Source organism: Erinaceus europaeus, chromosome 4 (assembly GCF_950295315.1).
Source record: "Erinaceus europaeus chromosome 4, mEriEur2.1, whole genome shotgun sequence".
NCBI lineage: Eukaryota > Metazoa > Chordata > Mammalia > Eulipotyphla > Erinaceidae > Erinaceus > Erinaceus europaeus.
In genome coordinates, this window is record NC_080165.1 from 148,549,061 (window position 1) to 148,575,521 (window position 26,461).

The 26,461-nt window shown below is 37.9% G+C and overlaps 1 protein-coding gene across 5 annotated transcripts in view; it reads right to left on the minus strand.

Annotated features, from left to right (window-relative positions):
- Positions 1-26,461, minus strand: part of GRIK2 (glutamate ionotropic receptor kainate type subunit 2) — a 653,698-nt gene that overhangs the window by 332,525 nt on the left and 294,712 nt on the right. For all 5 annotated transcript variants that reach the window (XM_007523908.3, XM_007523909.2, XM_060190711.1 and 2 more), the window contains exons 4-6: positions 24,653-24,834; positions 13,027-13,080; positions 5,786-5,959 (exon numbers count right to left, since the gene is read on the minus strand). In XM_007523908.3, the coding sequence (XP_007523970.1) occupies positions 5,786-5,959; positions 13,027-13,080; positions 24,653-24,834 (410 nt within the window). The remainder of the gene's footprint in view (positions 1-5,785; positions 5,960-13,026; positions 13,081-24,652; positions 24,835-26,461) is intronic.

A 26,461-nucleotide genomic window follows, 5' to 3' on the forward strand; every position in this document is an offset into this window, starting at 1 on the left:
AATTACTCTAAATAGAATTTCATCTATCAGCTCTGGATAAATGCTGATTATTTAATCAGCCCAAGAACCAAGATGATGAGGAGGAAATGCTAGTGAGTCAGGGAAGGTTGTTGGGTCATCTCATTTATATTTGGATTTAACTTGCATCTGAGTACATCATGGAAGATAGACAGAGTTAGACAGAATGAACAAGTAAATTGTCATTCTACTAGTCATGTAACATATTCCATGATGGTTCACTGTTCATTCAGTCAACCCTATGAAATGTAGACAATATGCCCATCTATCTATTTTATTATGATTTTGATCACTGGACCCTCACTGCTCCAGTCAACATATTTTAGATATAGGAAGCAGAGACAGAGATAGAAAGGGGGGAGAGAAAGAGAAATACCACTTTGTGGAAACTTTCTCCAGTGCTGTGGGGACTGGGCTCAAGCCTAGGGTATGTGCATGACAAAGACGCCTGAAATAGGTGAGCTACCTTGTTGCCTTCCCTGTGGCTTGACTGAAACACAGAAAGTTTAATATACAACTAGTTCTACCATATTTAGTTATAACAAAGTCCTAAAATATTTCTTCTACAGTAACGATGCAATATGTATATATGTACATATTGCAAATATGTACATATTGTGGATGACATATTTTCAGCAAAGTGCTAAAGTGCTATGTACATCCACCCCCATGAGTGTACTGCTGCTTCTAGCTATCACAAAGTAGCATGAAAAGCAAGACATCTTAATATGAACTTGAAGCAATGTTAAAAACAAATATATAAACAAAACATCAACAGTTAGATAAGTCAAAGTTATATCAAAATGGGAAAAGTCGACTCAGTTTGTATAATATTTTATACAGGGAACACACAAAAGGTGCCGAGCACAATACCGAAAGTGATGAATTATTTCCATTAACAAATCTTGATGGCTGGTATCAAGCCCTGAGTGGTGTGCACAGCTCATACACAATGTACACTGATTAAAAGATAGATAACAAACCTATTTTACTGCTATTTTTCATACATTTTCTTTTGCTGTTTTAGTGAAATATGAAATAATAAAATAATAAAACACCTTTACAATGCCTTCATTGATTAGAAATGGTGAGCTGGTTTGATTTATTGTCTGGCAAAGTCAAATGTATTCTCATTTCAACTCAATCGAAAAATATAACTATAGCTAATTAAGACAAGTAGACAGCCACAAAGGCAGGTGTGTAGTAAAGGGAAGTCTCCTAGCTCACACTTTATGTCTTTATGGGATTATTTCCATTGACTTTTGTATAAGTGAATCTTTGTATAGTAACAGGGGATCTCTCGTGTCTGTGTATATGGCCTAACTCTCTGCTGTGGATTGGAGATACAGGGTGTTGTATATAAATTTCAGTTACTCAAATGATGAAATAGGTTACACATTTTCTGGACTGTGGACAGTTGTTTTAGTGAAGTACGTATGGGGACCTGAACATATAGGAACTCACCTCTTGAGTTGCCTCTCTTTTAAACATTCTTAATTTCTTTGTAATAGGAAATAGAAGGTATTGTTCAAAATCTCCAAGTTTTCCATCTTTAATAAAAAATATTCCTATACCTTTGCCTTCTGACATACTTATCTAACAAACATTGAGATTAGCTCTATTGTGTTTTTTTAAATTATTATCTTGAAAATAAAGTACAAATAAACATGTAAAACAAATGCTATGCTGTACATAGACACAGAGAAATAAGAAGTAACATCAATTAGAACACAGACATAACATGATTAAAATATTTTAACAAATGCATTCAGTCGGGCATTAATTTGATCCTGAGTACTTATTTTGCATCGGTGAACTAGATACAGAGGCTTCAAGGATGAAACACCAAGTTGTTTTAGAGAGTTGTACAAGGGATAAGAAAATAAAAATTACCAGATATAATTTCAGCTTGATACATAAAGTACATAAATAAGCATACTTATAAAATATCCAGAAGACTTCAAGCACATTCACAGGGAAAAGAATGGATGATTTGAAAATTGGAGCGTAAGGAGTTACCGGCTATTCACTCAGATAAAGGTAGAGGTGGAAGCAAGGAGAACATGGTATGTTGAAATGGTGATAAGACTATCAGCTCTGCAGACACATAAAGTGGGGCTTGATGGAGCAAAAAGTAGGCAATTGTGAGGCTGGAAAAACAAGCAGGAGTTGTGTCAGACAGAGCCTTGAAGATCTGGTAAGTTAGTTTAGCCTTCATTTAGCTAATGTCCCTAGGTGACATGGGGATATAGGAAATTGTTAGGTGATACTGCACGCAGTGAGGAGACGATCACAACTGCTAGAGGTGAGAACACTGGGCCCAGACGTAGGCTCTAGTTCTGGGGAAGAAAAGAACAGATTCAAGAAAGGCATCATATTTTTGGCCAGTGTTTGATGACTGCTGAATGTGAACTGAGGAGAAAGCATGAGATTAAATTTCCAAAGAACTACTTTCCCTGTGGAAATCTAAATGGATACACTCAACCAGAAAAGTCAATAGTGTTTTGTGAATTTGTTTTATCAAGCAGTATGTGTGGTATTACCTAGCAACATAAGAAAACTATATGGATAATCTACTAGAGGGGTGATGAATGAGTGTGCGTGCGTTTTATTTGGGAATGATATCTAGGTTATAGTCAAACTCAAAAATTTGCTTTGAGGAGTTTGAACTTGATTTGGTTTTCTTCAGTTTGCTGCAAACTCAAGTACATCAACAGTAAATATAACTGTCACCTTCTGATGAATTCAACATGTGAATCCCTTCCCGATAACTGTCCTCAGATAAGAGATATCTCTTAACAGAAGAGTAAGAAGCAGACCATCTGATTACATCCTACAGTGAGAATTATCACTCAAGGAGACCTCACACTTGCAGGAGCATGGAAATACATGAATAATAAAACATTCACAGCAGAGGAATGGTTCTTTTAAAAGGGTTTCAGTTGCGGTTGGTAGGCGCACAGGTAAATGCACAGGTGACTATGTTTTGTGTAATTGGGTTTGAGCTCCAAGTCACCACATGCAAGTGCCTGCAAGGGTTCGTCTCAGGAAGCATTGCTGTGGTGTCACTTCTACCTCTCTCTGCCTTTCACTCTACTTCTTCTTCTTCTAGCGTTTGCCCTTCTTCCGTAGCCAGTCAACAGCGTCAGGTTCACTCTACTTAAAGGAAAGAAAAAGAAAATAGAAAAAAAAATGGCTGCCAGAAGCTGCAGAATCCTGCAAGCACAGCGCCCCAGGTATAATGTCCATGGGAGAAAAAGAAATCATGTCTGGGGATACTAGTTGGAATGAACAGCTCGGGACATGGGAGAAAAGGCAAGAATGGTAACGTCATGAATAAAGCAAACAAACAAGCAAACAAAAGCTTCAAGTGTGAAGGAAGAAGACTGGGCTTCCTATTTTTATTCCTCCTTCGTATATGGTACATAAATATACTGTGTGATTTTTACTCCTAGTTCGGATTCATATAAAGTGAAGATAACATTTTTACTGAGCTATTAACATTAATGTACTTAATAAATGACCTCAGATCACAGAAGAAGTGGTTTGGAATTTAATGGTCACTTAGCTGATAAAGACTTAAACTAGGTGTTAAGGTGCTAACTCAACCAGAAAAAATGTTATGAATTCAATTCACTGTTTCCTTTTATAGTTCAAAAAAGAACGTGAACGTCTAATAAGCATTATGATCTTACATAATGACAAATGACTATGAGGCTTATAATAATAGGTTTTGTTTCAAGCACCAGGGACTTTGCTGATAATCCCATTCCTTTACGGGACCACAGTGGAGTCAAAGGACAAGAGACATATAAACACTCAGATCTCGTGAACTGACTGTAGGCAATGTTGCCAATGTCATAATTCCAACCTATAATTCTGTTCTTTTCTGACGTGAATCCTCATATTCCCTAAGCCCATTCATGGTGGAAATGGCCTATTAATTTCTTTTCCTAAACATCTGATGACATAGGAAAATACCATATAATCTAGGCTGAAATATATCAGCATTTTAGGCAGTTCTAATATTAATTGCATTTTATTATAACAATGTAATATTTCATATTTAAGAGTCAATGCTATATAATAAAGAAAGTATTTTACTCAAAACCTTTTACTATTAATAGGTAATAGGAAAATGATAAGGTAAATTAACTTTTATCAATTTTGGGAGATATGTTCATCCTACTGGAAAGTTTTATATCTGCTTTTAAAATATTTTGTTTTCTAATCTCTATCTTTTTTATATTTATTTATTTACTATTTCTTTTCCCTTTTGTTGCCCTTGTTTTTTTTATTGCTGTAGTTATTATTGCTATTGTTGTTGTCATCCTTGTTTCCCTTATTTAAGTCCTTAAAAATAATATAAACATACAATATGTCAAATTCTAGTGAGTTTTTATCATTAGTTTTTTTTTATCAGAAGACTGGTTTCTTGATTACAACAATGCTTTCTTCATAGTTTCTATAAAGGTACTCAATATGTATTACTAAATCGCATAAAGGAAGATAAACTTTTCCTTTATCTTATTACATTAAAAATTTTGAAGTTCAATTGGAACAATATCAAAATTGCAATTATATTACAAAAGCTCCTTTCTTCCTTCCTTCCTTCCTTTCATTTTTCTTTCCTTCTTTCTTAATTTACTGCTCATCTCTGGTTTATGATGATGTAGGGGATTGAACCTGAGAACTTAGAGCTTCAAGCATGAAAGCTTTTTTGTATACCATTACACTACCTCCCCCCCCCACACACACCTATAAATGCTTTTCTGCATGTGAGGATAGATGATATTAATGTTAACTAGGTTCATATTTAAACTAACACTTAAAAGAAGGTAGTAAAAATCTAAGAAAAGCAAATGTTGTCAGGTACTTAGCTGTTGGCTAAACTACAACATATTCTGTTCTATAAAAAAATATATGTAATGTGAATTCCTTAAGCATTTATAATTCATTTAAGCATTGTATTAAAAACCTATAAAGTACTAGGAGTAACACTTAACTATTGAGTATTTTAAATGTGACTAGTCTGAACTGTACTCCAACTTTCAAAGAATGAATATGGAAAAAGGAATACAAAAATATTTCAACTACAATTTTCATATTAACTATGAGTTTACATAAAATTATGTTGATACAATGAAGTAGCTAAAAAAAAGTGATCAGTGATAATACTGACTTTTAATTTTGTGTGTGTTAGTATACCTGTTAGAATCATGTTTACTTATATTGGTTTCTTGGGTTAGATTTTCATTGGTATAAACCGTCTATAAGAGTGTACTCTTTAGTTTATATGTTAAGATAGTTTTTAGGTTTAAACGAGGACCCAAAAATGTCAGGTTTATTATTATCTTGACCCTTAAAGAATAAATAGTCCCGGGTTGTTTTTATGTGACTGAAGTAGTTCACATCATACCAGGCGGCAGAATACAATGTTAACAGTAATCACATATTAGGAATGGAGAGCAGAGGGGAAATGGTTATCTGGCTAGTGTCTTCATTTTGGCTTCCATTTGTCTTTTACATGCCACTAGCAAGTGTTAGGACAACCCCTACCTTGTAGCATTCTGAAGGTGTCAGTTAAAGTATACATATGTCGTACAAAATTGATTTAAAAATCCCTTAGTAGAAACATTTGCAATATTAACTCTGATTTCATGTTTATCACGTCAAAACATAAACTGAAGCTTAGCTCTAGAGAGTTTAACAAGTTACGCAAGGCCATCTAGAAACACGCAAAGTAATCTTTAAATGGTTTTCATACCGTCATGAATCCATCCAGCAAACCTGAATCTGGTTTGGGAGGTGCTTGCAACCGTTCCATTGACCACTTCTCAATGATGGAAGAGACTTGGGTGTTTTCTGTATTTAATATTCTGAACCCTGTCATGTTTACACCACTGTATCTGTAGGGCTCTACATCAAGAGCAAAGAGGTCCTAAAAGACAAATTTATTTTTGTTATTGTCAACAGAGTTTAGTATATCCACCAAGCTGTATAATCACTCATTTTTGCTTCTCTTTGAACAATCAACACCATTGTGTGCAAGGTGAACTAACACAAACCACCAAGATTCAAATAGACTGTAGTCATGAACTTTTCATACAAATATGTGACGAAAATAAAACTGTGTTGTGGATCAAACATTTGATGCCTCAAAATATAGCTTTGGAAATGGTGAATTTCATAGAACTATAAAAAGTTGGGTGGAAGTTACCCTTTGGTGAAAGAGATTTCTATGAAAACTTGTCTACTAACACCTATCAGCTAACAAATTTCTCTCTGACCAATGTATATAATTCTTGTTTGATATTTTCCAACCTCTGATGAAAACAAAAGACAGAATCACTCCCACTTACCGTGACACATGTATGTATATATCACAAGTGAATTCCACCACTGGAACAACAGTCTTGTCTACAATACACCTTTAAGACGGCATAGCTTTCTTCTCTATGTTAAGGGGAGCTTGCCCATAATTTAATGCATTAGTATCGTACTTCAAAATTTCTATGGATGTTTTTGATAAATCTTGTTTCCTTACCTGGATACATCAATTCCTTTTTTTAAAAAAAATATTTGTATTTATTTATTACTGGCTAGAGACAAAGAGAAATTGAGCGGGTGGGGGAGACAGAGAGGGAGAGAGACAGAAACCACTTGTGAAGCTTTTCCTCTGCAGGTGGGGACCAGGGGCTTGAACCTGCATCCTTGTGCATTATAATGTGGGCACTCAACCAGGCGCACCACCGCGTGGCCCCATGTCAATTCTTTAGTAACTCTTATCTTTTTAACATATCAGGTGATCAAATATGATGAATGAAATCTACATTTAATAAGAGGATACATCTTAATAAAACATTTTTCTTCCTGCACATTCCTGCATTTTCCCTGTTTGATATTATTTCCAAGAAATTCAGCAGGAGAAATCATTTAGATACAGTGTCCCTTACCATTTTGTACACAGAGTAAGTTTCTGCTGTCCCCTTCAGTTTGCCCAGGAAATAGGAAGTCATAGCTCTCAGGAGCCTTGTATGTAATTGAAAGAGCATGCAGCATGAAGCTTTCTAGCTAGCACTGCTAATATCCAGAGTTTATGTACAACAGGGCAAGATTAATATCACTGGCCTGTTCTCTGCTTGCCCTGGATGCATAGAGCTCCACGGGCTAGATACCTAATACAGTTCAGTTTAGAGCAGCCGACACCGGCCTGCAAAAAATAAAAGGGATCTTTAGGCTTTAAATATTGATACTTTTAAATATTGATACTTCAATATTTCAATCTAGTCAAGGAATTATAGATAGCATTTACTAATTTCACATATCTTAAACATTAATATCACTGTGTTTATTAATTGTACTTGTATTCTAAAAATATTCAATATATTTTCCCAAAGGGTAAATAGTAAATGAATTATAACAGAGGATAAAAGGTGAAAGAGAAGAATGATGAGTAAATAAATCAGAGACAACCAAAAAAACCATAATTATGAAAATTCTGTTGGAGATTTGATATGTTTTTATAAGATTAAAGGGTTCTAGTTCCATTCTGCACTTTTGGCCAATGACCATGCCCGGTCCCTGCAATAATAGCTACCACTGTGTAGAAAGTCTGCATATTTTTTAGAAAAATCACAATAGTGGTTATATTTAATTGTTATGCAGCCCTTTATATGCAGATATGATTAGGAAAAAATAAGTCATAATAACACCAAAAATAATTTTAAGCAAAGTATAGCTAAAAATCACCTTCTCACATAATGTTGAAAAATCAAAGACCTAGTTTAATACTGTTAAGTTTTTTGTTTTATTTTTAATTTTTTATTAGTGATTTAATAATTATTAACAATATCATAACAAGGATACAATTCCACACAGGCAGTGGTGCACCTGGTTAAGCGCACACACTACAGTGCACAAGGACCCAGGTTCAAGCCCCTGGTCCCCACCTGCAGGGGGAAAGCTTCATGAGTGGTGAAGTAGGGCTGCAGGTGTCTCTCTGTCTCTCTCCCTCTCTGTCTCTACCCAATAATAAGTGAAATGAAATGAAAGAGGAAAATAAATCACTGTAGCCAGGGAATGAACCCAAGTTAAAAAAAAAATCAATTTTTAGTGACTGGTAAGGCCAAAAAAAAAATGTCTATCTTGGCTGTAGGTATGGATTGACCTCTTAACACCCATGTCCAGTGGAGAAGCAATTACAGACACCATCCCTCCTACCTTCTGCTCCCCATAAAGAGTTTTGGTCCATACTCCCAGAAGGATAAAGAATAGGGAAGCTTTCCATGGAGCAGTGGGGATAGGGAACGCTGGTGGTGGGAACTGTGTGGAATTGTATCCCTCTTATACCACAATCTCGTTGATCATTATTAAATCACCAATAAAAGAAAAATAATAAAACACAAAGCAGAACGTGGACTGGAGTTGGTGCACTGCAACTCTGGGGTAGAGGGGGGAGGGCTCAGGTCCTGGAACATGAAGGCAAAGGAGGACCTAGAGGGGGTTGTTTGTTATGTGGAAAACTGAGAAATGTGATACATGTACAAACTACTGTTTTTAACTATTGACAGTAAACCATTTATCCTCAATAAAGAAAAAAATGTCTGCTTATGTTATCCTTATTGTTAAGATCAAACTATTTGCAGCAAGATTGTAATGAAGAGTAAGATGATATTTAAATAAAACTAAAGATGTAACAAATACTAAGATTAATTAAAATCAGAAGAAGAAGAAGAAAGACACAAGTGCTGGCAGTGATGTGGGGTGGGGAGGAGGGAGAACACTGCTGCAGGAGATAATCTGGATACGCCTCAGAATATTAGAAACGAATTTACCCTGTAACAATTCCTCTCCTAACGGTCTATCAAAAAAAAAAAAAAAACCAAACACATCTGTTCCAAGACATTTATGTAAACCTTCATAGAAGCACTTGTATTTTTCCACCAGGATTATCAATGGGGCTTAGTGTCTGAAGGAAATCCACTACTCCTGATGGTCATTTTAATGTCTCTGTCTCTGTCTCTCTCTCCCTCCCTCCCTCCCTCCCTCTCCCCCATACCCTCCCCTCTCCTCTCCCTCTTCCCCTCCCCTTCTTCCCCCCTCTTCCTCCCTCTCTCTCCCTCCCTCTCTCTCCCTCCCCCTCTCTCTCTCCCTCTCTCTTTCTCCCTCCTTCTCCCTCTCCCTCCCTCTCCCTTATAACTCTCCCTCTCCCTCTTCCTCTCCCTTTCCCTCTCCCTCTCTTTCTTTCTCTCTCTCTCCCTCCCTCTCCTTCTCTCTCTCTTTCCCTCTCCCTCTCCCTCTCTCTTTTTGTTTGATAGGACAGAAGGAAATTGAAAAGGGAGAAGGAGATAGGGAGAGAAAAAGAGGGACGCCTGTATTACCACTTCACCACTCCTGAAGCTTCTCCCCTGAAGGCTGGCTTAGATGCAGATCCCTGCACCTGGCAATGTGTGTTCCACAGGATGCACCACTAGCCAGCAGAGCTGCTTGTAACAGCCCCTAGTGGAAGTAGTCCAGACACCCATTAACAGGTGAGTGCTCAAGACAGTTGTGATATATGTACACCATTAAATACTACTTGGCTAATAAAAATGGCAAAACCATTTCCTTTGCTTCACCTGTAATAGAATTTGAAGGAATAATTTTAAAGGAGGTCCATCAGAAAGGGAAAAATGAATACCACATGATCTCCCTTATAGGTGGAACTTCAGAAATAAGGGAGAAGCTGGAGAGTGGCACATCCTTGATACAAGAATCAAGGAGAAAATAAAACAAATTTCAGGGAGAAACTTATGATTCTAAATATGTATTGTGTGGAACAAATAGAGGACACAGTGGATTTTAATTGTCCTTAAAAATGGACATTTCTGGGACCAGGTGGTGGCACACCTGATTGAGAGCACATGTTACAGTGCACAGGGACCCAAGTTCAAGCCCTTGGTCCCTACCTGCAGGGGGAAAAGCTTCATGAGTGGTGAAGCAGGGCTGCAGGTCTATCTATCTATCTATCTATCTATCTCTATCTTCCCCTTCCCTCTTGATTTCTGACTCTAACCAATAAATAAATAAAGATAAAATTTAAAAAATGGACATTTCTTTAATGGCATATAGACAGACAGAAAATTAGGAAAAAAATTATTCAGAAGACTTCCCAAGAATAAAATCTCTCCAAGAATAAAAACCCAAGCCCATCTGGCTTTACCAATGAATTTTATATGACTTTCAAAGGAAAAATAACACTGATTCTCCTCAAACTCTTTCAGAAATTGGAAAAGGAGCAAATACTCCCAAGCACATTCTTTAAGGCTAATATCACTTTGATTCCTAAGGCAGGAAGTCATATACTAGAAAAGAAAAAGCTATAGACCTATATTCCTGATTAACATTGATGCAGAGATCCTGAAAAAGATCTTGGTAAATTGAATCCAACAACATATCAAGAGAATAATTCACCAAGATCTTGGTAAATTGAATCCAACAACATATCAAGAGAATAATTCACCAACACCAAGTGGGATGCACCCCTGGGAAGTTGGAATGGTTCAACATTTGCAAATCAATCAGTCTGATTCATCCTATCAACAAAAAGAAAAAGAAAAAAATCACATGGTCATATTAATTGATGCTGAGAAGGTATCTGAGAAGATCCAACACTCATCGATGATACAGGCTCTCTGGAAATTGAGAATAAAAGGACAGCCCTTCAACATAATAACAACAATTTAAACAGGCCTACAGCTTACATCATTCTCAATGGGGAAAAGCTGTAGGCTTCCCCCCTAAAATCAGGAACCAGACAAAGAAGACCACTATCTTCACTGTTATTCAGATTTGATCTCACTGTCCTTGCCACTACAATCAAGTAAGAAGAGATATTAGGGAGTCAGGTGCTAGTGCAGCGGATTAAGCGCACTTGGCGCAAAATGCAAGGGCCAGTATAAGGACTCTGGTTCGAGCCCCTTACTCCCCACATGCAGGGGAATCGCTACACAGGCAGTGAAGCAGGTCTGCAGGTGTCTGTCTGTCTCTCTCCCTCTCTGTCTTTCCCCTCCTCTCTCCATTTCTTTCTGTCCTATGCAAAAACAACGGCATCAATAACAACAATAATAACTACAACAATAAAACAACAAAGGCAACAAAGGGAATAAATAGATAAATATTTTAAAAAAAGAAGAGATATCAAAGGTATACAGGTTGGAAAGGAAGAAATCAAACTTTCACTATGTGCTGATGACATGAAAAGATACCCAGAGAACCCCCAGACTCAACTAAAACACTACTAGAAATAACAAATTGAATAAAGAAGCAGGGTAAAAAAAATCAATACACACAAATCTGTGGCATTTCTGTATACAGAGAAGAAATCCGAGGAAAGAAACATAAACAACTCAATCCAATTTACAATCAAACACAAAAAGCTAAAATACTTTAGGCTGAATCTCTCAAAGATGGTAAAGGACCTTTTAAAACAAAAACTATAGGACATTGTTTAAAATAAACAGATAAAGGAAAATAGAAGTGAAAAGACATTCCTTGACCCTGGATTAGAAGAACAAATATTATTCAAATAGCCGTTCCAACAAAATAAATCTACAATCCCTACAATATAATCTCTATGAAGAATCCAGTGAGGGTGGGGGAGATAGCATAATAGTTAAGCCAAGATTTTCATACTGAATCTCTCAAAGATGGTAAAGGACCTTTTAAAACAAAAAGTATAGGACATTGTTTAAAAGAAACAGATAAAGGAAAATAGAAGTGAAAAGACATCCCTTGACCCTGGATTAGAAGAACAAATATTATTCAAATAGCCGTTCCAACAAAATAAATCTACAATCCCTACAATATAATCCCTATGAAGAATCCAGTGAGGGTGGGGGATATAGCATAATAGTTAAGCCAAGATTTTCATACTTGAGGCTCCAGGTCCCAGGTTCAATCCTCAGCATCACCATAAAGCAGAGCTGAGCAGATCTCTCTCCCTCTCTCTCTCTCTCTCTCTCTCTCTCTCTCTCTCTCTCTCTCTCACACACACACACACACACACACACACACCAATGACATTTTCCAAAGAAGTTAAAAAACTTGTTCAAAAATTTGTGTGGAACCACAGAAAGCCTGACATAGCCAGATCATTTCTGAGAAAAAAAGAAAAAATAATGGCGGTCTCCTACTCCCCAGCTTCAGTTTACACTACAAAACAGTTAAAACTAAAAACACCACAAAGCCAAAGCTCTAAATAAAGAGCAATCCTGAAACAAATAATAATTATGGAGAAAAAATAAGAAAGAAAGAAAGAAAGAAAGAAAGAAAGAAAGAAAGAAAGGAAGAGTAATGGAGGCCCAAGCTTAAAGAATCTCTGATATGGGAGGGGGGGGCAGTGGGCAGAGAAGAATTAGAGAAATAAAACTGTTTCAAAGATGAGGGAAAAACAGAATGACATATTGACAGAACAGCAGAACTCGGAGTAAGGAAGTCTAAGAAAAAGATGAAGTCATGCATGTTATGGATAATTTATTTCATGGATATGTAAAAACAAAAGATAAAGGTAACATTAATTTCAATGAAATCATCATGACCTTTTAGGAATCCAAGTAAACATGGGCTAGAATAGCATAGAAAAGGTGATATACTAAAAGAGCAACTCAAAAAAAACCCCAACATTTTCATAAAGTAACTGGGTCTCAGATTACATCATAAGACTCTGTCCTTTCTTGAAATGTTGATTTTGAAGTAAACTGAGTTTAAAATCTATTATGTACTGAATGTTCAAGCGAAATAAAAATAAGATATATTTTAAATTTACATTTGAAACATTACTTCAGAATCACCAGCATTCCAACAAACGCTATTAATATTCTGTGATGAAAAGCTCTCTTCCATTTTATAAAAATAAAAACTACTTTTACTCTTTTACTTTTCTCACTCAAAGCCCCAATTCTTTATCTTGAAAAGCTATAATAACATGACTTAGAGAGTCACTGTATACGTTAATAAATTACTTACCAGAGTGGTAAAGATATAATGGTAGTATTCTGTCATCATTCCCATAGCTAATGCCTAAGAAGTAAAAAAAAGAAAATGAACACATAGGATTAATAAAAACATTCAGATTGAGTGCACACATTACATGAAATACATTTGTCAACAAGACTAGAAATGATTTGTCTTAAAGTAGCATGTTCTGAGGATAGTAGGAAGTCATAAAGAATCAACATATAATATCCAGATCACAATTAAAATTGGGCCAAACTAAATCTTTTCTCTATATTTAAAGAAGATTAGTGGTTTCTACAGGATTCTGAATCAACTCTCTTGATAAAAAAGATTGTAGCTGAATGTTTACAATTGTAAAATAAAGCTTCACATATTAAAGATGTCATTACATTTGTTACAGAATCCGGGATGAATGCATCTTAGTTTATTACATTTATAATGTTTCTTCTACAAGCAGCCTAATGAGGAGCACCAATGTATTTTGACAGGCATTATTAATCAACTAGGGGGAAAAGTCATGCAATGTAGAACTCCAACAGTCTTTTTTTTTTTCTTATGTTTGCACTTTAGAGGAGTTTCTTTAATAAATCATCTGTGTTATCTAGAAAGTAGAAAGAAATATTTTTTTATATTTTATTTTATTATTTTTTTATCTTTATTTAATGGATAGAGACAGCCAGAGAGGGATGGGGGAGATAGAGAGGGCAAGAGACAGAGAAATACCTGAAGCCCTGCTTCACCACTTGTGAAGCTTTCCACCTGCAGGTGGGAACCTGGGTCTTTGTGGGTTCTGATGTGAGTGCTTGACCAGATGCACCACCACCCGGCCCTGAATTTTTTTTTCAATTTTTTTTGTATTTATTTATTTTCCCTTTTGTTGCCTTTGTTGTTTTTTTATTGTTGTTGTAGTTATTATTGTTGTTGTCATTGCTGTCGTTGTTGTTGGATAGGACAGAAAGAAATGGAGAGGGGAGGGGAAGACAGAGGGGGGAGAGAAAGGTAGACACCTGCAGACCTGCTTCACTGCCTATGGGCTCGAACTGGGATCCTTATGCTAGTCCTGTGCTTTGTGTGGCGCCACCTGTGCTTAACCCACTGCACTACCGCCCGACTCCCAGAAAGAAATATTTTTAAGCACTTTTATTAATAGGTCAATTGATAACTTGTATTTTCTTCTACTTCTTTTTAAATATTTCTTTAATTAATTAATTCATTGATTTTACATAGATACAGAGAGAGCAATTAAAAGGGAAGAGGAAAGAGAGAGATGACAGAGAGAGAGAGAAGAGATGACTGAAGAGGGACAAGAGAGACACCTGCAGCCCTGCTTCATCTTTTGTGCAGCTTCCCCGTGGAGCCAGGGGACTGAGCCCAGCTCCTCGCACAAGGTCGTGTGTGTGCTCACTCAGGGGCGCTACTGCCTGTCCCAAACAACTGTTTTATTCCACACTTTTATAGCCATTGTCAAGCTTCAACTATCCATTTTGAAACAAGGACTTTTACAACTTCCAGTCTTACACGTCAATGTTCCCCTCTAGAAAGACAGTGGTTTGAAATGGATGTTTGTCAAGTGAATAGTAGGAAATGATAACGGAAAAATTACGCAATTTTAGTTCGGTGAAGACCTTTTAGTAGGAATCAACTATTTTTAGTTTTATCTAACAGAAACAACAAACTATATAAACTAATTCACTGAGTGCTTGTCCTAGCTACATGTACCCTGAGGATTCCATGCTCATCGATGGACAGTAACCAGTGATCTAGGATCAAATCTGCATTTCTACATGAGCTGTTCCATTAGACAGGATTTGAATAAAGGCTGAAACATATAAAGTGTCTCTCTATAATTGAAGATAATTATTAATAAAAACTGGCCTAGAAATTGAGCAGGAAAGGTAACTTAGAAAAAACAATCACCAAATAGTTTATAAATTAGTAGAAGTGATGACTCAATAATGGTCTGAAAATATGTATCTTAAGCAATACAAAATAATATTATCTCATTTTTAATTTTTTTTAATTTAACTTTATCTATTTACTGGCTAGACAGTCAGAAATTGAGAGGGAAACGGGTGATAGAGAGGGAAAGAGACAGACACCTGCAGCACTGTTGCACCACTCGTGAAGCTTTCCCTCTGCAGTGGGGACTGGGGACTCAAACCTGGGTCCTTGCACACTGTAAAATGTGTGCTCAACCCAGTGTGCCACCAGCCGGCTCCCAATATCATCTCATTATTTACTGAGGTAGAGAACTCTAGAGAGAGAACGCAGGGTCTGATGTCTGAGCACTAAAACTAAACCAAATCCCTGGCCTAAAGGTTTACTTTTTAGAATGAGTAGTGAAAGTAGAGAACGGAGGAGGACAGGGCAATCAATATACTATTCATTCATCCTTTAATTCTCTGTCGCATCTTTATGGTATTTGGTATAAAACTCAGAGAGTCATCCATGATATGAAGCAGATGCGTACTTGTTGGTCTGCTTCTAATTCTGCTTCTAAAAACCCCTTCTGTTTCATTTGGTTTAATCCCCCCTGCTTAACACTGCATTCTATTTACACAACCACTGTATTCTATTTACATAACCACTGCAAGGCATTGGTTTAATCCCCACTGGTTCATGATGTGTTTTTGCTCCGCCCCCCTCCTTGTTACACCCTGATTTTCACCAGTCACTTTTCTCTCCACCCTCTCTACATCACGTCCTGTTTACACCCTACTTGGCAAGTATATATAATGACAGCATTGTTCGTTTTTAGTTTTAGTATAGTCTAGCTCAGCTTAGATTGTGCTGCATCCTGCATGAATAAAGAGATACTGCGTACAGCTCAACCACGAGTCCCGGGTCATCTGACTCCGCCCGTGAAGCTCAGTCCGACACTTACTGCTGGTCTCTCCCCCTCCCACTCCACCCCAAGAATTTCTCTGATTAAATAACATTTTGGAAGGTTAACTGAGGAATAAATGAATCTTTCTTAATAAATATAAATCAAAGTTTCCCAACTCTAGAATGATTCATTGATAACAATATATGAACCTAATTGATATGTTTTACTTTATCAAATACCGTGTAGGTATGGAAATAAAGAAAACTGATGGGGGCCAGGCAATAGCGCAGCTGGTTAAGCGCAGGTGGCACAAAGCGCAAGGACCAGCATAAGGATCCTCGTTCAAGCCCTGGCTCCCCACCTGCAGGGGAGTCACTTCATAGGTGGTGAAGCAGGTCTGCAGGTGTCTGTCTTTCTCTCCCCCTCTCTGTCTTCCCCATCTCTCCATTTCTCTCTGTCCTATCCAGCAACAATGACAACAATAAGAGTAACAAGACAGACCCCTGCTGACCTGCTCTACCACTTGTGAAGTGACTCCCCAGAAGGCGGGGAGCAGGGGTCTCGAACTAGGATCATTGCACTGGTCTTTGTGGTTTGCACCACCGGCGCTGAACCCGCTGTGTTACCGCCTGACTCCCCCATCTGCCCTATTCTTACCTTTAGTTTCTTGATTATTAAAATATTCATTCTGCTTATATCTCACTGCCGTTCAGCCACCAAGTTGCAGATGCTACCTTGACTCCAACCTGACTTCCCTGGGTAGATGACCTTACCAATATGTCCTGGACCCCCACCTCCCCAAAGCCCTGCCCCACTAGGAAATGAGAGCAACAGGCTGGGAGTGTGGATCCACCTGCCAACGCCCATGTTCAGTGGAGAAGCAATGACAGAAGCCAGACCTTCCACTTTCTGCAGCCCATAAAGAATTTTGGTCCATACTCCCAGAGGGATAAAGAATAAGGAAGCTTCCAATGGAGGGGATGGAATACAGAACTGCGGCGGTGAGAATTGTTTGGAACTGTGCCCCTCTTATCCTACAATCTTGTTAATCATTATTTTAAATGACTAATAACAAATTACAATTGATTCAGAAACAAAATAAAGAGAAAAAGGGACAACCCGATAAAATACTGGACAGAAGGTATGAAGAGACATTTCTGTAAAGAAGAGATACGCATGGCTCACAGACATATGCAGAAACGCTCCACTTCCATCATTAGAGAAATGCAGATTAAAACACTTTGAGATTCTGGACACCAATTCCACTGGGACCCAAAACACTTGTCACCAAGTATCTTTGCTATTATATAGTCACTGAAAGGGAAGTAAATCTGGAAAATACTTACAGGATATATATATATTGATATTGAGAGAGAGATAAAGTCAACCCAAATCTATGACCTTGGGAGAACTTAAAGTGTGCACTGAAGACAGGTGTTGACACAAAACCGGTGGTGGGGACAGTGGGGGATTATACCCCTATTATCTTACAATTTTGTAAATCACTACTGAATCACTGATAATAATTTTTTTAAAATGCAAAAATATGTAAATTCAATTTAGGATCTATACAATATAAAAGTTTTCCCTGTCTGATGATTTGATAACCTCTTTTATCATATGAAAACTTGAACATCATAAACCAATTCTTGAAGTTGCATTTTGGGAACAAGTGTGAGGGGGTTAATGAGAAGGCGGTGGGCAGGAAAGATTTGCTCCAGATAGTGGTATTCTTTACCAAGCAAACTTCCTTTCATCACTTTGAGAAGAAATCTGTGAGTGATGATGCTTACAATTTGTATCTTTCATTGACTTTCCCTTTGTATTTGTTTCTGAAAATAAGAATCAGTTATGGACTAATGTATAATTTAAATAGAAAAGGTTAATTATCTTTATTAAATAACTGTACTGTAATATTACTAACAAGTATGATCAATAAGAATGTGCTTTAATAAGAAACATTAATAATTTCCACTGAGATTATGAAAGAGAGCTCGTTCTGGGCCTTCTTTTAATTATGTCATTTATATCTTGTTAATTATTTGAATGAATTGTATGCACATTTCAAAGCAGATTAAAGTGAGTAAAATTAGTATCTTATAAGTATTATGAGTAATGACAAAACTGATTTGTCATGTTATTTCTTCTCGAAATAATAATAATAATAATACAGATTAAATCTTCATAATCAAAATATAATCAGAAATTTCCAACATGTAGCTGGTGTTGTATTAACAATATTGCATGGCAAGTCAATGCGTGCAGATGTCCAGAATATAATCGCAACTAGTCTGTTCTTAAAGTAATACGCTACTGTTATTTTATTCAGATCACTAATTGTAGTGGCCTGATTTATTACTTCTTTATGATTTTTTAAATTATTTTTATTTGATAAAGACAGTCAGAAATTGAGAGAAGAGGGGTTATAGAGAGGGAGAGAGACACTTCCAGCCCTGCTTCACCGCTCCTGAAGCTGTCCTCCTACAGGCTGAGACCAGGGGCTTGAATCTGGGGTCTTTGTGGACTATAACAAGTGCACTCAACTAGGTGGCCACCATCTGCCCCCTAATTTACTACTTCTTAAAATCAAATTTAATCTCTCTCTTTTGATATTGTAGGAGATGATCTGTACTGTTTTACAAGTGTCTAGGCTTAATGTTTGACTTTGTACACTTTGATCTATTTATTCTATATGACAGAATAGTCAAGAAACCATTTCTACAGGGGAATCTAAGCCCTGTGATAGAGAATTCTCTGACAAGTCTAGGTGGAATAGAGATCTTTTTGCTCTTAACATAAGTTTGACAATTAGTACACTCAATTTACCTTGGCGGAGATCTATCCAGCCCTAGGAAACACACTTAGTTTTACAGTTTTACGGCAGGAAGACTTTAAATTCACGGATGCTTGATGTTTATTAGAAACTCAGCCTGTTTAAATAAGTAAATGAAACCAATAATGGTAGTAGGGCACCAAAGTAAAAACCCTGAGTGGAGGGTGAGGATGGATGTTCAGCTTCATGGGGTGGGGTGGGGAAGGGGATGGGACACAGTCTTTTGGTGGTGGGAATGATGTTTATGTACACTCCTATTAATTTGTAGTCATATAAATCACTATTTAAGTAAATATGAGAGGGGTAAAATTAATTGAATATCTCAAACTTTTTAAAGCACAGACTGCATGTTTTTAATACATAGGCGGAGTCTTTGATATGTTGACTCTCTTAAAAGCTTAGACCAGGGAGAACAGAAGCAACTGGTGGTATAGCTATATACAAATAATGTCAAAGGACAGAAAATATGGTGATGGTGATGTGTGTTAGCAAATCCTAACAAAGGGATTTTTCAAAGTTAACTTAATTGCCAAACAATGTGATTAATGCAATAACTATCTATTGTCTTCTTAAATCCTAAGACAACAGGAATCTCCTGCTTTCTCTAGAGTCGATGTTTCTCCCAATCCTGGAACCTCTGGGGTGGGGCTCACTTCCCTGCATGCTTTTCTCAAATCAGGCCAAGTAATATTGCATCTTCCAATTCCAGCCTAATCACTGCAATGATTACCACCTCAACATGCTTCACCACAGACTGTGTACAGAGACGTCAGGCATGAAATGCCAACCCTTCATCCTCATCACTCAGGTGAGACCTTTCCTTTCATGGTATTCTCTAATTCCATTCCAGGAGCTTCACTTCCTAACAAAGTCCCAAAACCTAGATATAGACCAAGTCCCCTAAGATAGAGCATATGTTCGCATGTATCCATAAATTAGGGCAAATTATATACCTGAAAGCAAAAATACACCATAGTCTGTAGTGAGTCAGTATCAAGTTCATAATAAAATAGTGTCTACTTAGCCTTAGATACCCTCCTCACCTACTTCCTATTACAGTTCTCTCACTCACTCCAAAGCTAACCTTATCAAAGCCAGGACTGAAAAACCTGAATAAGGGCAAGAGACTGACAGACGTTAATGATGACTCTTTAGTCACTATCAGGCACCAGCTGGGGCCCTAATCGAGGAGTCCTGAGATTCCCAAACAGACATGATGGGCCTAGAACTTGAATAAATCCCTCTCTCCATTATTACCGGTCATTTCTATCAGGAACAACAAAATAGACCCTTTTGTGGGTCCCCATAGGACCTTGCCCTCAACTTGGATCAACAATGGTAGAGAATGTTCCATCCTCCAAAGGGAGGATGGACAACATACTCTATGCTACACCTGAGGAAGATGGGTTGATATTGGGGCAGCTTGGAATGTTCCTACTCATGACCACAGAATGTGAGCTCAGCTCTAGAGAGATGCAGAGGTCACACAGGCTCCTAAGCTAATTATGGCCCCAGATCACATCAAATTGATGGGGTTTACAGTAATATTTATATCCCTTTCTCATATTAGGGAGCTACTGTCTTCCCTGATCCAGCTTTCTGGTCCTTTTTCCGGCCATGACACCATCTCCCCAGACAATAATTAGGATACACCTGCATATCAGATTTCAGGCTCAGGCAAAAAACGAACAAAAAATACTAGTATAGCTACTGGCCCTTTGAAATATAACTAAAATATTCCTACTAGCTATCTACAAAATGGAGAACCCCCCAACTCTTCATCTGCACTATTCCAGCCTTTAGGTTCACGATTGGTCAACAATTTGTGTGGCTTTGTATGTTAACTCTCTTTTTAGCCACCAGGTTCCAGATGCTAGCAGGATGCGACCAGACTTCCCTGGACAGACAACTCCACCAATGTGCCTTGGAGCTCTGCTTCCCCAGAGCCCTTCCCCACTAGGGAAAGAGAGAGATAGGCTGGGAGTATGGATCTACCTGTCAATGCCCATGTTCATCGGGGAAGCAATTACAGAAGCCAGACCTTCAAACCTCTGCATCCCACAATGACCTTGGGTCCATAAACCCAGAGGCTTAAAGAATAGGAAGGTTATCAGGGAGGGGATGGTATACCGAGGTCTAGTGGTAGGAATTGTGCAAAGCTGTACCCCTTTTATCCTATGGTTTTGTCAATGTTTCCTTTTTATAATAAAAAAATAATAAAAAAGAATGACATAGGCCATTAATAAAGAATAAATTTTATTACTAAAGGTGACAGGTACTCTAACCTTGCAGACAGTGAAATAAGTTACTCAAGAGAGAAGATAACTTTTATATCTTACTGGAAATTGGGTGGGGGGAGCAGGTGATTACCTATGTCAATGACAAAGGGAAGAGTGAAATTCTCTTCAGCAAAGAAAAAGCTTTTTTGAATTCTAGATGTGATCAAGAATTATTTTGCTCTTATATAGGAGAAGCAATTCTTTATTCTACATTTCAGTGCTTTATTTATGATAGCACTGTGTTCATTACTAACACAGATGCAAACATCATTCAGATGCTTTACTATTCAAATATAACACTAGAGCAATTTTCCAGATCCAATTAAATACTTTACAGTTGTGGAATTAACATTTATATTAGAACACTAAACAAACATCTGCTTAATAAACTAACCATATTATAGCAGGCATTTTATGTTTACATCTATATTCTATGGGATATAGTCTGACATCTAAATCAGTATTACTCTCCAAGTGAGGTTTTCTTTTATTATTATAATCATTACTCTCATTCTATACAAGTAGGGAATGAACCCAGGGTCTCAGACATGTAGGATACAATTAAGCTGAGTTCCCTTTTTTCTCTTACATATCATTGAATAACAAATAGCTTCTGTGACCACTTCAATATAAAACAGAAATACTTAGTTCATAAATCAATATATACATTAACAAACAGTACTACTGTCATCTGAAAATAACTTCACAGTTTAAAACAATGTTTTAAAGATACACAATACAAAATTTTCTTTTTAGACAATTAAAAATAACTCTTGTTTTTTATTTTAAAAATTGTGCTCAGGTGAGTTTTCTAAACTATATAAGTAAGGGCTGGGTGGTCATGCACCTGGTTGAGCTCACATGTTAACAATGCTCCGGGATCTGGGTTCAAGCCCCTGTTCTCCACCTGCAGGGAGGAAGCTTTGCAATTAATGAAGCGGGTGCAGGTGTCTCTGTCTCTCTCCCCATCTATCCCTTTCCTTTTGATTTATGACTGTCTCTATCCAATAAATAAAGAAAGATAAAATTAAACTATATAACCACAGCACTTTTGATTTTAAAAATAAATATACATTAGGTAAAAAATATATTAAAAATTTTAGTGACTTAAAGACTTCCTGTTTGGTCACTTCTATAGGGAATGTCCGAATTAGCCCTTCTGTGGGCCTCGCTAGAATCTTATCTTAACTACAAACTAGCAATGGTAAGGACTGTACCACTCTCTGTAGGAATTCTGGGTCATCTTATCCTGCCACTTCAGGAAGACTGGTCCTATAATGAGTGCAGCCTAGAATGTTCCCAGTTGTGACCATGAACTGTGAGCTCAGACTGACAGGGACCTGGAGATAACACAGGCTCCTATGCTAAATATCAATATACATAGGACCCAGGTCAGAGTAATATGGTAAATAGTTAATTTTATTTATGTATGTTTTCAAGTTTCAAGACACTCCCTTCCCTAACCCTGGAATCAAGTTTCATTCTTAACACTGATACCATCCTCAGAGACAATATATCTAGTCCACTTTCAAGTTAACTTTTAAGCCTAAGACAAGATTACTAAAGTCCAAGACCCCTGAAAACATACCTAAAATAAACACCCTAGCTTCATTCCACTCTAGCGTTCTATTCTCATGGGCTCTAATTTCACTCTTTGATCCCATTAACCATTTTGTTCCACTTTATATCTAACTGCCTTTCCCAAGCAAGTTCCAGACACTACTATGATGCCATCCTGACTTCCCTGGGCAGACAGCCTCACCTATGTATCCCTATACCTCACCTCTGCACTAGGAAAAGACAGAGAAAGACTAGGAGTACAGATCTACCGGCCAACATCCGGGTCCCTTTGAGAAGCAATTGTAGAAGCCAAAACTCCTTCTTGATGCACCCCAAAAGAATTTTGGCCCATTCTCCCACAGGGGGGAAATGTTAAGAGAAGATAACCAGAAGGTTCTGAATCCTAGTTCCACCAGGACCCAGAACTTTTGTGATCAAGAACCTTTGTTGTTGCCCTATAACTAAGAGGGAAGAGAATTTGAAGAACACCTGAGGAAGTGGGGCCCTGTTTCCCTTACGCAACAGGGAAGAGGAAAAAGTACACACTCTGGGAAGTTATAAGAGAGGTAGGGTTGGCTTAGAAATGAAGTGAAGGTGCTGCCTTAGAAGTAAATAAAAGTGGAAACAGCTTCTAATGAGCTCATCTGTCTATGCCCAAATGGTCTGTGTGCTTCTATGTTGCATGCCTTTTCATTTTTCTGATTAAAAGTTTAAAATCTCGGGAGTCGGGCTGTAGCGCAGCGGGTTAAGCGCAGGTGGCGCAAAGCACAAGGACCTACATAAGGATCCCAGTTCGAACCCCGGCTCCACACCTGCAGGGGAGTCTCTTCACAGGCGGTGAAGCAGGTCTGCAGGTGTCTGTCTTTCTCTCTTCCTCTCTGTCTTCCCCTCCTCTCTCCATTTCTCTCTGTCCTATCCAACAACGACAACAACAATAATAACTACAACAATAAAACAACAAGGGCAACAAAAGGGAATAAATAAATAAAATAAATATATTTAAAAAATTTTTAAAAAGTTTAAAATCTCAGAAAAAAATATAGGAGGAGTACTTAAAGTTAGAGAGAAAAAGCCTTTAACAATGGGGGAAAAATCACTCATTGGAGTCTTATAAACACAGAAAGTAAAAAAAAAGTTACTGGGCATATACTCAGTGTAGTAAAACTCAGCCGTTAGAAACATGATATTGGGGAGTCGGGCTGTAGCGCAGCAGGTTAAGCGCAGGTGGCGCAAAGCACAAGGACCAGCATAAGGATCCCGGTTCGAGCCCCCGGCTCCCCACCTGCAGGGGAGTCGCTTCAAGGGCGGTGAAGCAGGTCTGCAGGTGTCTGTCTTTCTCTCCCCCTCTCTGTCTTCCCCTCCTCTCTCCATTTCTCTCTGTCCTATCCAACAACGACGACAACAACAATAGTAACTGCAACAATAAAACAAGGGCAACAAAAGGGAATAAATAAATAAAATAAAATATTAAAAAAAAAAGAAACAAACACGATATTGTGGCCTTTGAGGCAAAAATGGTACTATGTGCGCTGAACCCAGTGCACAACCACCCAGCCTGCAAACATGGATGGAATGGGAGGTGATTATGCTTTGTGATGCAAGAAAGGAAGTGAAAGCCAACTATGGAAGTATCTCACTCACATGTGGAATATAGGGAGTTGAAACACAGGAACTTGAAAAAGGAGAAACATACCGTTAGCCCAAAGACTGGGGAAATTCCATAATGGCTATGCAAAAAGATGTTCATGCCTGAGGCGCCAAGGTCCCAGGTGTAATCTCTATCTAGTACCACAGAGCTGAGCAGTGCTTGGAAAAAACAGTAAATATATAGTCAACCAATATCTGTGATCTTGGGAGAACAATGGTGGCTATCATAGGAGGAGATGGGGACACAGAACTTGGGTGGTGGGACTGGTGTAGAATTATACCCCACGTCCAGCAGAGAGGCAATGACAGAAGCCAGACCCTCCACCTTCTGCAACTCATCATGATCCTGAGTCCAGACTCCCAGAGGGATAAAGAATAGGAAAGCTGTCAGGGGAGGGGGTGGCATACGGAACTCTGGTGGTGGGAACTGTGCCCCTCTTATCCTACTGTCTTGTTGGTCATTATTAAACAAAGAAATAAATAGATCACCTGTTTCAGAATGCCTGCTGCCATTTCATGGCTACAGTCAAAGATCACGTGGAATTCCTTCCCCCTTTTCATCTCCTTCAGCAGCGGCTTTGCATCCTTTGTGTCAGCAGGTAGCTGACGGATTTTAAGTCGAAGATTGTACCTTGAAGGAGCTTTGATGAGTTCTTGCAAACGAATAAGACCTTTAGGGAGAAAGGGAAAAGAAGATTATTCGAGGAAAAGGAAAGGAATGGGTCATGAAGGAAAAAGAGCACTCATTTCAATGTCTGATTTTCTTTTTTCCAGTGAACTGTTCTGCACTGGCTTATGGTGGGACAGGGGATTAAGGCTGGGACCACAGAGCCGCGCACAGCACGAGAGTCTGTTTGCATGACTACTGTGTTGTCTCCCCTGCCCTCAATGTCTGATTTTATTTTTTAATTTAATTAATTTATTTATTTATTTATATTTTTGCCTCCAGGGTCATTGCTGGGGCTCGGTGAATGTCTGATTTTCTTAGCCATGTATATATACATTTCATGATGTGACTATTGAAATTCTTATCTCAGAACTCTAGATTACCAGTCATTTTTGTAAAATGAGCATATCTAAAATTCTTTAATTTATTTCTAAAGATTTGAATTCCATACAGGACTATAATGCAAATAAAAATATTAAAAATATAAAGGACTACAGGCTAAAACATTCTTCATCCATTACCCAGTTCTGTTCTGAATATGACTTAAAATATTCTTACAAACACTTCTAGTGCATTTCCACAAATATACATTAAGTTCTGTTTTATATTTTACATGAATAATCACTTTGTAATAATGTATTGTCTCTCATTATAAATTAGTAATTTTTGTCCTTATTTGTTATCAACATTATTTTATGTTGGATATAACATGTTCTATCATTCTATTTTTTAAATTTTTTAATTTTCTTTATTGGATAGAGACAACCAGAAGTCAAGAGGAAGGGGAGATAGAGAGGGAGAGAGGCAGAGAGACACCTGCAGCCCTACTTCACCATTTGTAGAGCTTTCCCCCTGCAGGTGGGGCCTAGGGGCTTGAACCCGGGTCCTTGAGCATTGCAACATGTGCTCTCAACCAGGTGCAACCCCCCCCCAATTCTATCATTCTATCATTCTCTATTGTGAACTCTTTCATTTTAATTTGTAAGCAAATGGTTTAGTCATAAAAAATAACTTGCCTTAATGAAATAGACTCTAAGTAACCTGATCATAGCTTAATTGCTCTGATAAAATACTCAATGATCTATCATGTTTCTTGCTAAATATAAACTTCAGACATAAATGGTGTTTTTTTGTTGTTGTTGTTGTAACCATGGTTATTGTTGGGGCTTGGTGCTCCCATGATGACCATACTCCCAACCTCCCACCCCCTTTCTCTACCTTTTTTTGATAGAGAGAAGAGAGAAATAGAGGGAGATAAAGAGAAAGAGAGATGCCTGCAGCACTGCTCTGCTCTGCTCCCCAAGCTTCTGCCTTCAGTTGGGAACTGGAAGCTTTACGCCCGTATTCAAAGGTGGTGGTGTGCGTTCTGCTACAAGCACCACTAGCTGGTTCCCAGAAATAAGTACGATATCAGTAAAGGGAAATATGTCCTGGAAAAGTAAGAAAGAAGAGAAGAGGAAAAAAATAAATCATAAATAATGGGGGGCGGCAGGCAGTAGTAGTGCAGCGGGTTAAACACACATAGTATTATGTGCAAGGAGCTGGGTTCAATTCCCCACTTCCCAGAGATTAAAAAAAAAAAAATGGCTGCCTGCCAGGAGCAGTGGGCCCTGCAGGGGGAAGGGGGGAGG